Source organism: Mus pahari, chromosome 1 (genome assembly GCF_900095145.1).
Source record: "Mus pahari chromosome 1, PAHARI_EIJ_v1.1, whole genome shotgun sequence".
In the NCBI taxonomy this organism is placed as follows: Eukaryota; Metazoa; Chordata; class Mammalia; order Rodentia; family Muridae; genus Mus; species Mus pahari.
Window position 1 is genome coordinate 169,308,276 of NC_034590.1, and position 12,379 is coordinate 169,320,654.

Consider the following 12,379-nt stretch of genomic DNA (forward strand, 5'->3'; position numbering starts at 1 on the left):
CTTCTACACTCACTGATTCAAACACGCTTCCACCCTTTCTCACTTCTCCAACTCAGCAGATGGGGTGTTTGGGTGTGTGTGTGTGTGTGTCTGATTTAGAGAAAAGAAGGCTCATGGGAAATGTGGTACAGCTGAGAATGACCCAGACTTGGCATACAGACAAAGACATCCCTGTATCACACACACACACACACACACACACACACACACACACACTAAACTGGGCTTTGGAGGGTCCTTGTGCTGTGTTCAAATGAACTTGAAGCTGTAACTACTAAGACATTTCTGTTTAGCTACAAGAGATGGAATTGCCTTAACAATAACATGGAAACCACCCTCCAATTTCATCTAGGCTCAACTCGCTTTACTTGTTGAAAAATAACCTATGCCATCTTTAATGTCTACTTTTTTTTTAATTTGAGGTTTGAAAAAAAATTCAGATGTGGAAATATAAACAACCAGCATTCCGAATTCCCTCTGTGTTGTGCACTTATCCTCTTGTGTGCTCTCTTTAAAAGACTCAAACACCATCTGCTCAAGGACACTCAAGGTCAAACAGAATGAATGTGCTTCTGCTCAACGTGGCTCCGTCACCTTTTTCTCTCCCCGACGTAGGCTGGATTCCGAGTCACTGTATGGATGCAACTGTCAGTTAGCAAAATCACCTTCGCAAAGGACTTTCTGTAAGGAACCCAACCTCAGCCTACGAAAACTGTGTTTCTGACCAGGGAAAGCAGAGAGGCAGGAAGTAGGGAGTCACTTCCACTCATAGGCGGGGCTCCAAGAGGAAGTCAAATGCCTAACAAACCGCCATTTCCTTGCTCTAGTCTTGAGATGAAGCAAACACTTTGTCGAGGAGGCCACGGCAAATGGAAGGCCTACATGCTTGCCTTGGTTTTGTAGCCATCTCTGACATGTCCTTAAATGGGGTCCTTCCCACTATTTTATTTCAACAGCAACTTGTTTTCAAATCGAGGATTTGGTAACTCTCAGATGCTTTTATCTCTAAAAGAAAATGTGAATTTTCCTGGTGGCAGTGCTCCTCAAAGTTTAATTTATATGTTGCCTATCTATGAGCTCTTGCTGAAGGCTGCCCTTGTTAGCACAGGGCTTCTGTTTCCTCTCTGATCTGCTGAAGCTAATTACAACTGCAGTATACTGCAGAGGTAATCGATAGCCTCCTATGGTGGATCACATCCAAGTCAGACCCTTATGCAATTAGTCAAGTGGAGATATATGCATATACCTTAATTAAAACGAAAATATGATCAGTAATAGATATGCTCCCATTCATGACTGGCATTCTGTTTTGGCACATCGAATATGTTTATTCAATGTATGAGTCTTCATGGAACGTCCCACTGATCAGGTACACTTGGATGTTGGATGCATTCCCCTCAAAAACATTGTGAAGGGGGAAAAAAAGGTTGCTACTGAGTATTTTACATTGTTATTCATTAACATTTCCATATAAATGCACTTCAGACACCAAAGGAGCCCCTCCCAGGTGAATCTTTATTATCCCAAGGCAAACCTCAGAGAGCAGTGTGGGTGTCAGGAGTCTGTGCACCAGGGCTCCCTGCTCTGTGGGAGGGTGAGAAGCCAGATCACACTTCCAGACCTCAACGGAGGGAAGATTCTCCTCTCCTTTATTCACTTTGCAGGAAACCTGGTTGCCAGTATGCAACCATTAACAAATTCTGAACCTGACCATGGAAAGCAGGCTTTAGATGTACGCCTAAGGGTCTGCACAGGCAAGGAGGAAGAGGAGGTCTCCAGGAGACGGGGTGTGGCTAATAAGCCAGATGTCTTCTCTCCAATGTCCCCTCCTGTTCTGTGTATTTGTGCCAATCAGTTCACCTTTCCAGATCCTGTGCTGGCCCTTTTGTGTGTGACAGTCTGTCATGAAGGTCACAGAGCAAAATACAGGAGATGCTTCATGACCTTGAATCCAAACTGTTCAAAGTTGTGGTCAGGAGCAAAGAAACTTCCATGTGCCCTGGCAGGGCTCAACTCTGAAGGAGAGGGAAGCACATCTCCATCCCATCCCTTGTGGCCAGCCAGTCCCAATCAAAGCCGTTGTCTCTGCCAGACAACATGAAAACCCTTGTACTGGGGCTATATCAACTGCCAGAAGTGCTGTCCACTTGGCACCCTTTACAGGTATCTAACCGTTATTCCTTACTTATAGGCAACCTTGATCTCAAGACAGATGAGACATGGGCCGGCTGCTCTATTTCCTCCTGCCTGTCCACAGAAACGTGATGGGGCTTTCTGCTAAAGCACTGGGCTTCTTGGGGGCCTGCTTTTAGTGAGAGCCATATGCATGAAGTTGATGTTGGAGCTAGTGTTGCTGATGAAGGGAAAGGGCTGCGTGGATTAAACCATCATTAAAACATGGGACTGGTATCGACGCTTTCAAAATGTATAAAGCGAACAGACGGAGAGCTAATAGTTGGTAATGCTTGTTCTACATGTGACCTCGTAAGTGTAAGAAGCGGTAAGTGTTGATCTTCACCTACATTCAGCTTCTCACTCAAGCAAAGCTCAGGAGAGCGTGCCAGTGAACAATCCCGGGAGCTGTGCAAGGACCACACCCACCCTCCTCTACTGGGCTAAATGGCAGCTTCTACATCTGGATGTGACCAGGGACTTTTGTTTTGTTGGGGATCACATAAACACTCCGTGGAGAGCATACATAGAAAGGTGAACATTAGTACAAGATAGAGTCTGCAAAGTCCACTCTTGAACCAAACCTCCACTTGTCATCCATCCACACTAGGCTGCAGGCATGTCTTTAGAATCCAATGCTATTAAATAAGATATGGAAGAATCTTTATCAATAGCATCTCCTGTTCCTAGCCAGTAGAGAGAACAGGGTTCAAGCTGTTAAAACTATCATCTTCATCATTATCACCACCATCACCATCAAAAACATAAGCTCAGCTTGCTTTACAGTCCAGGTTACAAATGGTCCCCTTAAGCCACACCATGCCCCAGAGTCTTCTGAGTTTGGAATTAGCCCTATAGCAGTTCTTCAACAGAAGCCTGTGAGGGCCACAAGAAGCTTTCTTTAAAACAACAAAGGAGTTCCAGCTGTGTGAAACTGCTTCTCAACCGAGCTTTTAAAACTGGATTTTCAGATATACAAGAGGACAGGGGACAGAATACTTGGTTTTCTTTTGTCTTTTCATACTGGATGCAGCTACGATGTTTCTGCCAATGATACAGACAACAGGGCAGCCAGAGCGGTGAACACCATCACCGGCAGTGAGCTCAGACCGCAGTTGGGAGGAGCAGCCATTGATTTTGTGGTTATGTGGCTGGAGGCACCAGCGAGACCATCCTTTCCGTAATCATTCTGTAAGATACAATGTTTTCATTATCACCCACAGCAAGTGCCCACTCCCTCATGTTGGATTTTACTGGTGTTCTCTACTCTTACTAATTCCCTCTCCCTCGTGGCTAGCTCCCTCTCGACAAGCTGGCCTGAGCTTAACCACTGAGACTGAACTGGATAACTTTTAGTTTTGAGATGAGACCATGAACTTTGGTAAGATGTTGATCCTTTGGATCAACTGCTAGCCAACGCTTGCTGCTTGATCTGTCATACATTCTTTCTGATGGGAAGTGTTTCAACCCCGGAGTCACTGCCTTTATGTCTTTTTCTAGACCACCTAATAGCTATGACCTCCTGGCTTCCTTCTGACTCTCCCCTCCTGGGCAAGGAAGGCAGGAACAACTGTCTGGGGGAAGTGTAGCCCATGGAGACACAGATGGACCAGAATGAATGTCAAGGACAGACGGTTGCCAGAGCCTTTTTCTGAACCCCTAACCAACCCACAAGAGGTTTCATGGAATCTCAGCGTTTCCTAGCATGGAACAATGGACTTATTGCTGAGGCTGACTTTCTGGTAAATATCACAGCTGTACATTTAGTTCTTACTTTGCAGTGAATCTTAATTCAAAGGTAGTCAATACAGAGGCCGATGAGAACTTTTCTGGATCCAAGACTCTATTGGTCTTCAAAAAATTATATATTACATACCCATTTCCAAAGCCTATGTCCCTATAAAGAAACACAAAAAGAAATGTCACTTACATCAGCAAGACAGAGATGTGTACTGCCCGACACATTGGATTTCAGCTTCTGTGCCTGGAGAGAGACAAAGGAGGGAAAAAAAGCACTCAGACATAATAGGGAAGAGCAATTAATTATGATCCATTAATCAACAGTCTAGGGCAGGGCCAGATAATAAATATAGGAGCCACAACTGTGAGCCCCATCAGTAATTTACAACATTCAAGTGGCTGCCTAATAAAGAGGCAGCAGGTAAGGTTAATTTTAATTATATATTTTATTTAACCAACTGTATTATCATTTGAACATGGAATCGATATAAGAAATTAATGAGATATTTGGCATTCTTTCTTCTCAGGTCTTCAAAATATACTCTCTGACCCTGCAGGTCTCTGTTCAGGGATGCCCGAACTCAGCTCAGCAGCTACTTGTCACTGGTAGCTATCTCAGGGATGGTACAGGCAGGGGCAGGACACCGAAGAAAGAGCTTTGAAGAGGTGACTCATTTATCTTTCTGGGTGTTAATTTGGGGAAAGTGCTACTTTAAAACATCACAACAGACGTATAAATGATAGAGACCCCTGGAAACCCTTTCCTTTGCTGATTTGGCAATGTCCCACACCAGTCAACAAACAGCCATCGAGGAGCTCTTAATGGTTCATAAGGATGGGTGTGGGGGCAAGGAAATGGAAAGAATTCAGTCCCTGGGCTCATGGGGCTTCTTGTTTCCTGGCAAATGATCCCATGTTTGGAGTCAGAGCACACGGAGAGACTCTCAGATGGATACCCTCCGGGAAGCATAGAGCCCTACAGACCCTGTGGTGGTGTGAATAAGAATGGCCTCCACGGTCTCACGTCTTTGAAAGTTTGGTTCCTAGATGGTGAACTGTTTAGGTAGGATCAGGTAGGTGGTAAGGCCTTGTTGGAGGAGGTGTGTCAGGAGAGGTGGGTTTTGAGGTTTTGAAAGCCCACACAAGAACTCTCTGACTCTCTCTCTCTCTCTCTGTGTGTGTGTGTGTCTATGTCTGTTTCTCTCTCTCTCTCTGCCTGCAGATCAGGATGTGAAGTTTTAGTTTTCAGCCACTACTCCAGTGCCATAGCTGCCTCCTTTGGACATGTTGGCTCTTCAGAGCAATAGAACAGTAACTAAGATACCCCAAAATTCAAAAAACTGACTCCAAGGTAACTGCTAGAAGCTGAGCAGTGAAAGCCTAAAGCTCTTTTCTTCTTAGCTGGGCCAACTCCGACACTGGGCTTATGCCTGAGGATTCAGTGGAAGGGGCATTTCCATTACTCAGACAATTACAAAGAACAGACCTTGAAAGCTACCCAGTCAGTACAACACTTGTTTTACAAACATGGACAACTTAAGCCCAGAGAAGTTAAACGGTTGATGTGCTTATAAGCCAGGATGTAACCAAGACCCAACAGTTCTATGAAAATACACTCTTCCCTGTGGTCACGGTCACTTTTCAGTCTCTGTCTGTTGTGATTATGAAAAGATAAAGGGATATAAGAGTATGTTCTATGTGGGCATGGTGAGGTATGGGGGAGGGGGAGGGGATGTCTCGGCGGGCCCATGCCAAGTCAACCCTTCCCCATGATGGACCAGCCACACGATGGCAGAGTATAAAATAGAGGTTATTTAGGGCATGGAGAGGGGAGTTAAGAGGGTAGTAGAGCCAGAGAAAGGTAGAGAGAAGGAGAGGGTAGAGAAGTAGAGGCTGGCCTTGACCATGTGGAGAGAGGGGGGAAGGGAATGGGAAGAAGGGGGAGCAAGGGGGCAAGAGGTGAGGGAGAGAAGCAGGAGAAAGAGAGCCCCTTTATAGTGGGCCAGGCCTACCTGGCTGTTGCCAGGTAACTGTGGGGAGGAGCATACCTGGCTGTTGCCAGGTAACCATGGGGGCGGAGCCCAGACAGAATACCAACACCACCCTCCCCAAAATCCACACAAGGAACACTTCCCATGACACCCACCCTCAACCCTAACAACAGTAGCCTTTGACACCAATGGGGAGCTTGCTGGTCGGGAAAGCAAGCCCTGGTAAATAGTCACCACCTTTGAATTGAAGGGGTACCTGAGTGACCAGCTCTGAGGGCGTGACATTAGCAGACTGCCTATATACTATGAGCCCGCCGTGACTCACAGAAGACACTCGGGGCTAAAACGACAGCAGGCTCACCCGAGGAGTAATTTGTTGACCATAATGCCACTGGGAAAGCATCATAATCTTTACCTCTATTTGCATATGCCAGCAGTGAATATGAAGTAGGAACCTTTAAGCAGGCTTCAGGAACAAGACACTGTGAAGCATCCCCGGCTGTTCAAAGGTCACTAAATGTTATGTATAAGAAGATCAGAGGGGAAATTGGAAGCAGAATTACACTTACTCAAAAGCCTACTTTTAATCTATAATAATAGGAAGCCCCGATCCGCTGCTCCACTACCTGCGGAGAATAATGTGTAGAGCACCACGTTTTATTCCTAGTCAAGTCTGGAATTGTGCCCAGACACCCAAATGGCCCTGTAACATTCCACTCTGCCTTTTCTTCACTAGGCCATGAGATACAAAGACAAAATCCCCACAGAGGGACTATGTATAACTAGTCCAGTCACTGACTGGTTTGGGGATGCAGAAGGACCTCTGTGCCATGATACATACAGTGTGGCCTTAAGCTTTTTTTTTTTTTTTTTTAGTGTGGTCATAGCGAAGCAGCAGCAGCGCCTCAGGGGACGGTTGCAGCCCCCAAGAGTTCACAGCTGGGTGCCTGCCTCTCCCTGACACCGGGCAAGCACCAGTGAGCCTGGGATTTGCTCAGTACACTTGTAATCTATGGTTTGGTTCCGTCACTGTGTCCCTCCCTGTCACCATGGAACCTGGGACAGCCCGAGGAGACTGTTCCCATGGTTAAATAATTACGACGGGACTTCCAGTATCTAACCAGAAAGGGCTGCTGTCTTCCCAGGTGTCCTCATGGTTTTCCGTTCATAGGGGTAGACTTCTATGGCCCACCGCAGAGGACCCACACTAAATAAAATGTTTCTAAACTCTCCAACAGGTCAACACGCCCACACCTAAACTGCCAGCTCATGTCCTTACTCAGAGCATGGATGCAGTATTTACTGCCTCTGGAGAATACGCTCAGAGCATCCCCAAGGCTGAACCACCTGGGGGCTCCTGTTCCCAAAACAGCATCCTATGAGCCTCTAACAGTTAACTGTAGCCTGTAGGGCCATCCTGGTGGGCATAACTACACAAAATGCCAAATCCAAGAGAGAATATGCTGCCCAACTTAGAGAGGCTTCCCAACGTAGCCTTCCCAGTGCCCAAACTTAGAGACCTGGCTTTCCACAGGCCAAGGAAGGTCTATAAACACTGATTTCAGAGTACACTTAGCAAGCTTCCTGTAGAGAGAACTGTACTACTGATGTCACCAGGAGTATGAGTAGAGTGAACACAGAAGTCTTGCAGGATCTACCCAAACCCAGCAGGGGACTCTGTAAAGTGTGTGACCCTGAGTAATAAAATCAAAGGATTACACAAAGATGGGAGATGTTTTAAATCTCTGACTGATAAGATACAGGCCAAAGGGTCCACGAAGCTCCTGGAATTAGCTACAGATCAAGTGTTGTCTAGTTCCCATGCTGCATGTGATCAGCATGCGGCGGGGTAGAACAAGGCTCACAGGTGTGAATGTGGCTGGCTGGCAAGCTTAGGAATCTTGTATTCAGCACAAGTCCCAATGACCTCTAAGGATCAGAAACACGTTACTACAGACCCAGAGCCTTGAGAAAATATGGGTCTTAAAGCCCGTTCTACAGGCCCCAGAAACAACATGTTATTTCTGTGTTTGGTTGATTTTCATCATGAATGTTTTTAGAAATGTCATTAAACAATCAGTCTTGCTATCAATTATGATAAATTCAAACGTAAAATGGCAGGGCATCACCCATTTCAGCAACTGTTGAGTGATTGCCGAGTACTTACTTACACACACACACACACACACACACACACACACACACCATATATACATACACCAAATACCACACACACAGACACCCCCACTCACATATATATACACACACCACACTCACACAGACATCCCCACTCTCATACACATATACAACACATACACACACAGACACACCACACACACAGACACACACTACCCATACACACACCAAACACCACACACACACAGATACACACAGACCAAACTAAACTCAAAAGTTGAAACGCAGCTGTCATCAGCAAAGTGTAAACTGGTAAAACCAAGGCCCATAAAGATAAACTGGCACAGGATTGAGTGAGGGTCTGCTGTGGTTCCCTGCTACCTGATAATGATGTCACACACAGTCACCTGACTTGGGGCTCTGGCAGCCCACACCTACATGGTCACTGCCCTAGCATTCTCTGGCTTTAAAACAGGATAGGTTTCTAAAGACAAGACGAAAAGGAAGGTCTATTCTGTTTCTGTCACAGTTAACTTGAACAACTATTGCAGTAGGCTGAGAAAAATGAATTATTTAATGTCCTTCATGAAAGTGTGTTTCCTATCAGCTAATTCCTGGTCCTGTGGTTTGGTCAAAGACTCCTGACTCTGCTTTGTGTGAAATGTCACCATCAAGATGCAGTACCTTGTGGTTTTCATCTCAAGGGTTAAGAAAGGCGAGTGGAAACCTCCCCACAGTCTAGAAAACCACAGCGCAGAAGCTTGCCCTTTAGAGTCTCCATAGGCTTTGTCCCTCCAGCAGCTGTCCCTGGTGCTAATCAACAAGTCCAGGCTTGTCACATAATAGAATTTCCAGGGCTCTGTAATTGGGAGGCCAGACCTCACCAGACCCTGGCACCAGAGGGTTAATAAATGCATTAGATGCTGTTAACCTCTGGTACCTGGAGTCAGAGTGGCCTCTCTGCCTTTTTTCCCTGGCCATCAGCATTTGCAAAGCCAGTCTCGGTGCCAATGGCACTCTAGTGCAGAACACATGGGCACACACATCATTGATAGCTGGCAGCATAGTCCCCACCGGCTTCTGCCCACAGTAGGCTCTGCAGGACTTTGGGGACAGCTCAGGATTGTGAGCAGCATGCCTGGCCTGTTTATGGAACTGGAGACTTAAAAGTATGCCCGGGAAGAGCCTGGCCTTTGCTGCCCCAGGACTCCATCTCTGTGGAGAAGCCAGTGTTTAATCTCGGGTTTTTAGGCAGCTGTCAGCCAGCAGGGCACGGAACATTTCTCTGTTCTCCTCCATGCGGGAGAAAAGCCGTCAGTCCGTTCTCTGCTCTGACTCCAGGAAATAAAACCAGAAGAAGCTCACAGTCCAATAGCAACAGACTGCCCAAGCTACAGGCAAACGGTCATAATTAATGTGCTCTGGCTCCTTTCTCCCCTGCTTTACTGATTACAGAGATTTGCTATATTAGGAACCTGTTTGCTTAATGACAGAATACAAGCAATAAACAGAGAGGCACACAGGCTGTAAAACACAATCAACTCTGCTCTCGCTAAGTACCTGGCTGTATCTATCACACTTGTCAATACCAGCTCATTAGCATAGGAGCCTCTTCTGCCACATCAATGGGACTCTGGCTGGGGGAAGCCATAGCAAGAGGTCTTTCTGAAGTAGTGGGAGACAAGTTTAAATGGGCATGTTTGACTTTCTCTTGAGAGACCAAATGGACAGAGAAGGGTGTGCACCTAATCCCGAGAGAAACTGAGCAGGCTAGCTTGCTACACAGGCCCCATTTCTCAACTGGAACTTGAATCACAGACTCACCTGACGGTGTGCATTCATGGTTAGTGCTTGTTACATAACAAGTCTACTGTGCACTTGATCTGCATCTGCCCAAATGAACTTCTGCAGGTAAAGAGAAAACAGGGAAGCGGCGGCCCTGGGAGAGTCCCCGATAGGTTGTGAGCTACGATACTCAAGCCTCTCACTCTGCGGCCTCTTGACTACGGCTTTTGGATTTTTTTTTTCTTCTGACTTTTGGGAGAACCCGAGAGGTTTTTATTGCCAATCTGGTTGTAAGCAGTTGGCCAGCCATTCTAACATCCCTCTCACTATCTCTTTGAAGCTCACCTTCCCTACAAACTTGGTAACAACTGCATGCAGCCACTGGCCTGAATAATTCACAGTAATGTCGGCTTTGCAAAACAAGCGAATCCATAAATAAGGCCTACTCAGAGCCTCTGGGCCTGGCCGTTTGTCTTTTGGAGCCTGTGCTTAGCAAGGAAGGGACCCATTTCCTTCCAGCTCAGTTCTGTCAGGAAGAAGGAAGGGACTGAGAAGTGAGCCTGGTGAACTGGGAGCCTCCTTTGAAAAGGGTTAACTATGGTCACACTTAACATTTCTACCATGGAGACTGCACTGTTCACACTGACCTCCTGTCCCAGAACACATTGTTGCCCGAGCCTTAGCCAAAGGCTCTCATTGGGAGAAGTGCTCAAAAGCCCTGGGAAATGGTTCTCACTCAGTACTGGTTCCCAAAGACCCAGAACAGGCTCCTGAAGACCCAGAGCAGAAGGCTTTGTCAGATGCCCAAGCCAAGCCTGGTCATATGGCTGGGTGACAAACATCAATGGAGGTGACCTCCTTAGCTGGAGCAGGCCTGCCTCAGACCCAGTATACTGTGTTTAGACGAGGCTTCCAATAATGAGTTCGGGCAAAGTAAGAGAAGTCGGACTTGTACAGTGTACCACAGCCTTAAAGCTGACAGGGAAACACGGCCCGAAGTCTGGAGGGTCTGAGGTTCTGATGCCAGCCTAAGTCAAGAGTTCACCTGTGCTCCTGCTATAGCTAAAGCACAAACTCTCATCCTTGACCAGAGAGGAGAGAAAGGGGAAGCTCACTCATGACAGGTGTAGCCAACTCTGTAAAAACCTCATTGCTGGGGCTGGAGGGCTGTCTCCGCAGCTAAAAGAATGCACTGATCTCACTGAGGACCTGAGTTCTGTTCCCAGAACCCACACACAATGGCCTGTAGTAACTCAACCCTCTACCACCCTTGGTCTGGCCTCAGCAGGTACCCGCACTAAACAAGGGCACTTTCTTTTTCTTTTATAAGAAAAGTCCACTGAACAGAATTCCCTCTGTTTAACACAAGCCACATTAATGGACCAGGAACTACAAGACCCGTGGTTTAGCTTTCTTTTTCTGTTTTATTCATTTACTCTTAAGAGCCAGGATCTCATGTAGCCCAAGACGGCTTCAAACTTGCTCAGTAGTTAAGGATGACTTCGAACCTCTGGTCCTCCTGTCTCTAGCTCTCAAGAGCTGGGATTACAGGTGTAAGACACCATGCCTGGGTTACAGCACAATGGAGGTGGAACACAGGGCTTCCTGCGTGCCAGGCAAGCACTCTACCAACCCTACCAAATATGCCACATTCCCAGCCTCCAGTTTCAGTTGCTTTGAAATGGGGGGATGTTTGACACCCACAGAGGAACTAGACTGCTATCTCCTTTTATGCATTCTGTCCCTTTTTGCAGACTATTATAATTACCTTGTTCCTCACTAACCCACAGACAATATTTTATAAAGGAATCTTGTATTTCTTCATGTATTCAACTCAGTTTTTCTTAAACTAATTATTGCTTTTTTGTGTGATTCTGTTCATCTACATGTTACATAAACAGCATCCTCACTAAAGGACTGAGACACACTCAGCGTTGGAAGCTCATGTTTCCAACCAAGCAGGACAAAGGGCGCTAGGGTTTGGATCAGGAGGGCAGGCTTGGAACATTCGGTGACTTTGCACGTGAGTAGATTGGCTTCTGAGAGGACTAAGGGAAAGTCAGTCAGGATGGAGTTCACCATAGTTCAGAAGTTGGTCCTGCTGCTAGCCTGATTGGTAAAGTATGGTAAAAAGCACATAGGCTGGGAAATGCATGTGTGTATATGTATGCATGTGAGCATCACTATGTGTGTGCATCTATATGTGTGTGCACATGCTTGACACTAGGTTAGTTGCTTTCCATCTTATTTCTTGCAACAGAGTCTCTTGCTGCACCTGAAAATCATCAGTTCAGTGGGACTGGCTGGTCAGAAAGCTCTGGGGATGGGCCAGTCTCCCTTCCCCCTCCTCCAGCCCCCATTGCTAAGGTTAAAGGGGCCACTGGCTTTTATAAGAGTGTTAGGGATCCAGGCCCTCATACTGGGTATCAAGTACATTACCTACTGAGCCATCTCTCCAGTCCTATGAAGTTCTTTGAAAGATGCTAGTGACATTGCCTCTCTTTGTTCTCTGGACAGTCTTGGATTGAGACAAGACACTATCATTAGAATTGAAT

At 46.4% G+C, this 12,379-nt stretch overlaps 1 protein-coding gene across 4 annotated transcripts in view; it reads right to left on the reverse strand.

The window, feature by feature from the left end:
- Window positions 1–393: 393 nt before the first annotated feature.
- Window positions 394–12,379, reverse strand: part of Gfra1 (GDNF family receptor alpha 1) — a 222,434-nt gene continuing 210,448 nt past the window's right edge. For 3 of the 4 annotated variants that reach the window (XM_029539155.1, XM_021190532.1, XM_029539160.1), the window contains exons 10-11: window positions 4,103–4,156; window positions 1,504–3,361 (exon numbers count right to left, since the gene is read on the reverse strand). In XM_029539155.1, the coding sequence (XP_029395015.1) occupies window positions 3,206–3,361; window positions 4,103–4,156 (210 nt within the window). In that variant the 3' untranslated portion in view covers window positions 1,504–3,205. Of the gene's footprint in view, window positions 3,362–4,102; window positions 4,157–12,379 lie in introns of all 4 variants that reach the window. The other variant, XM_021190541.1, reaches the window with a different exon arrangement.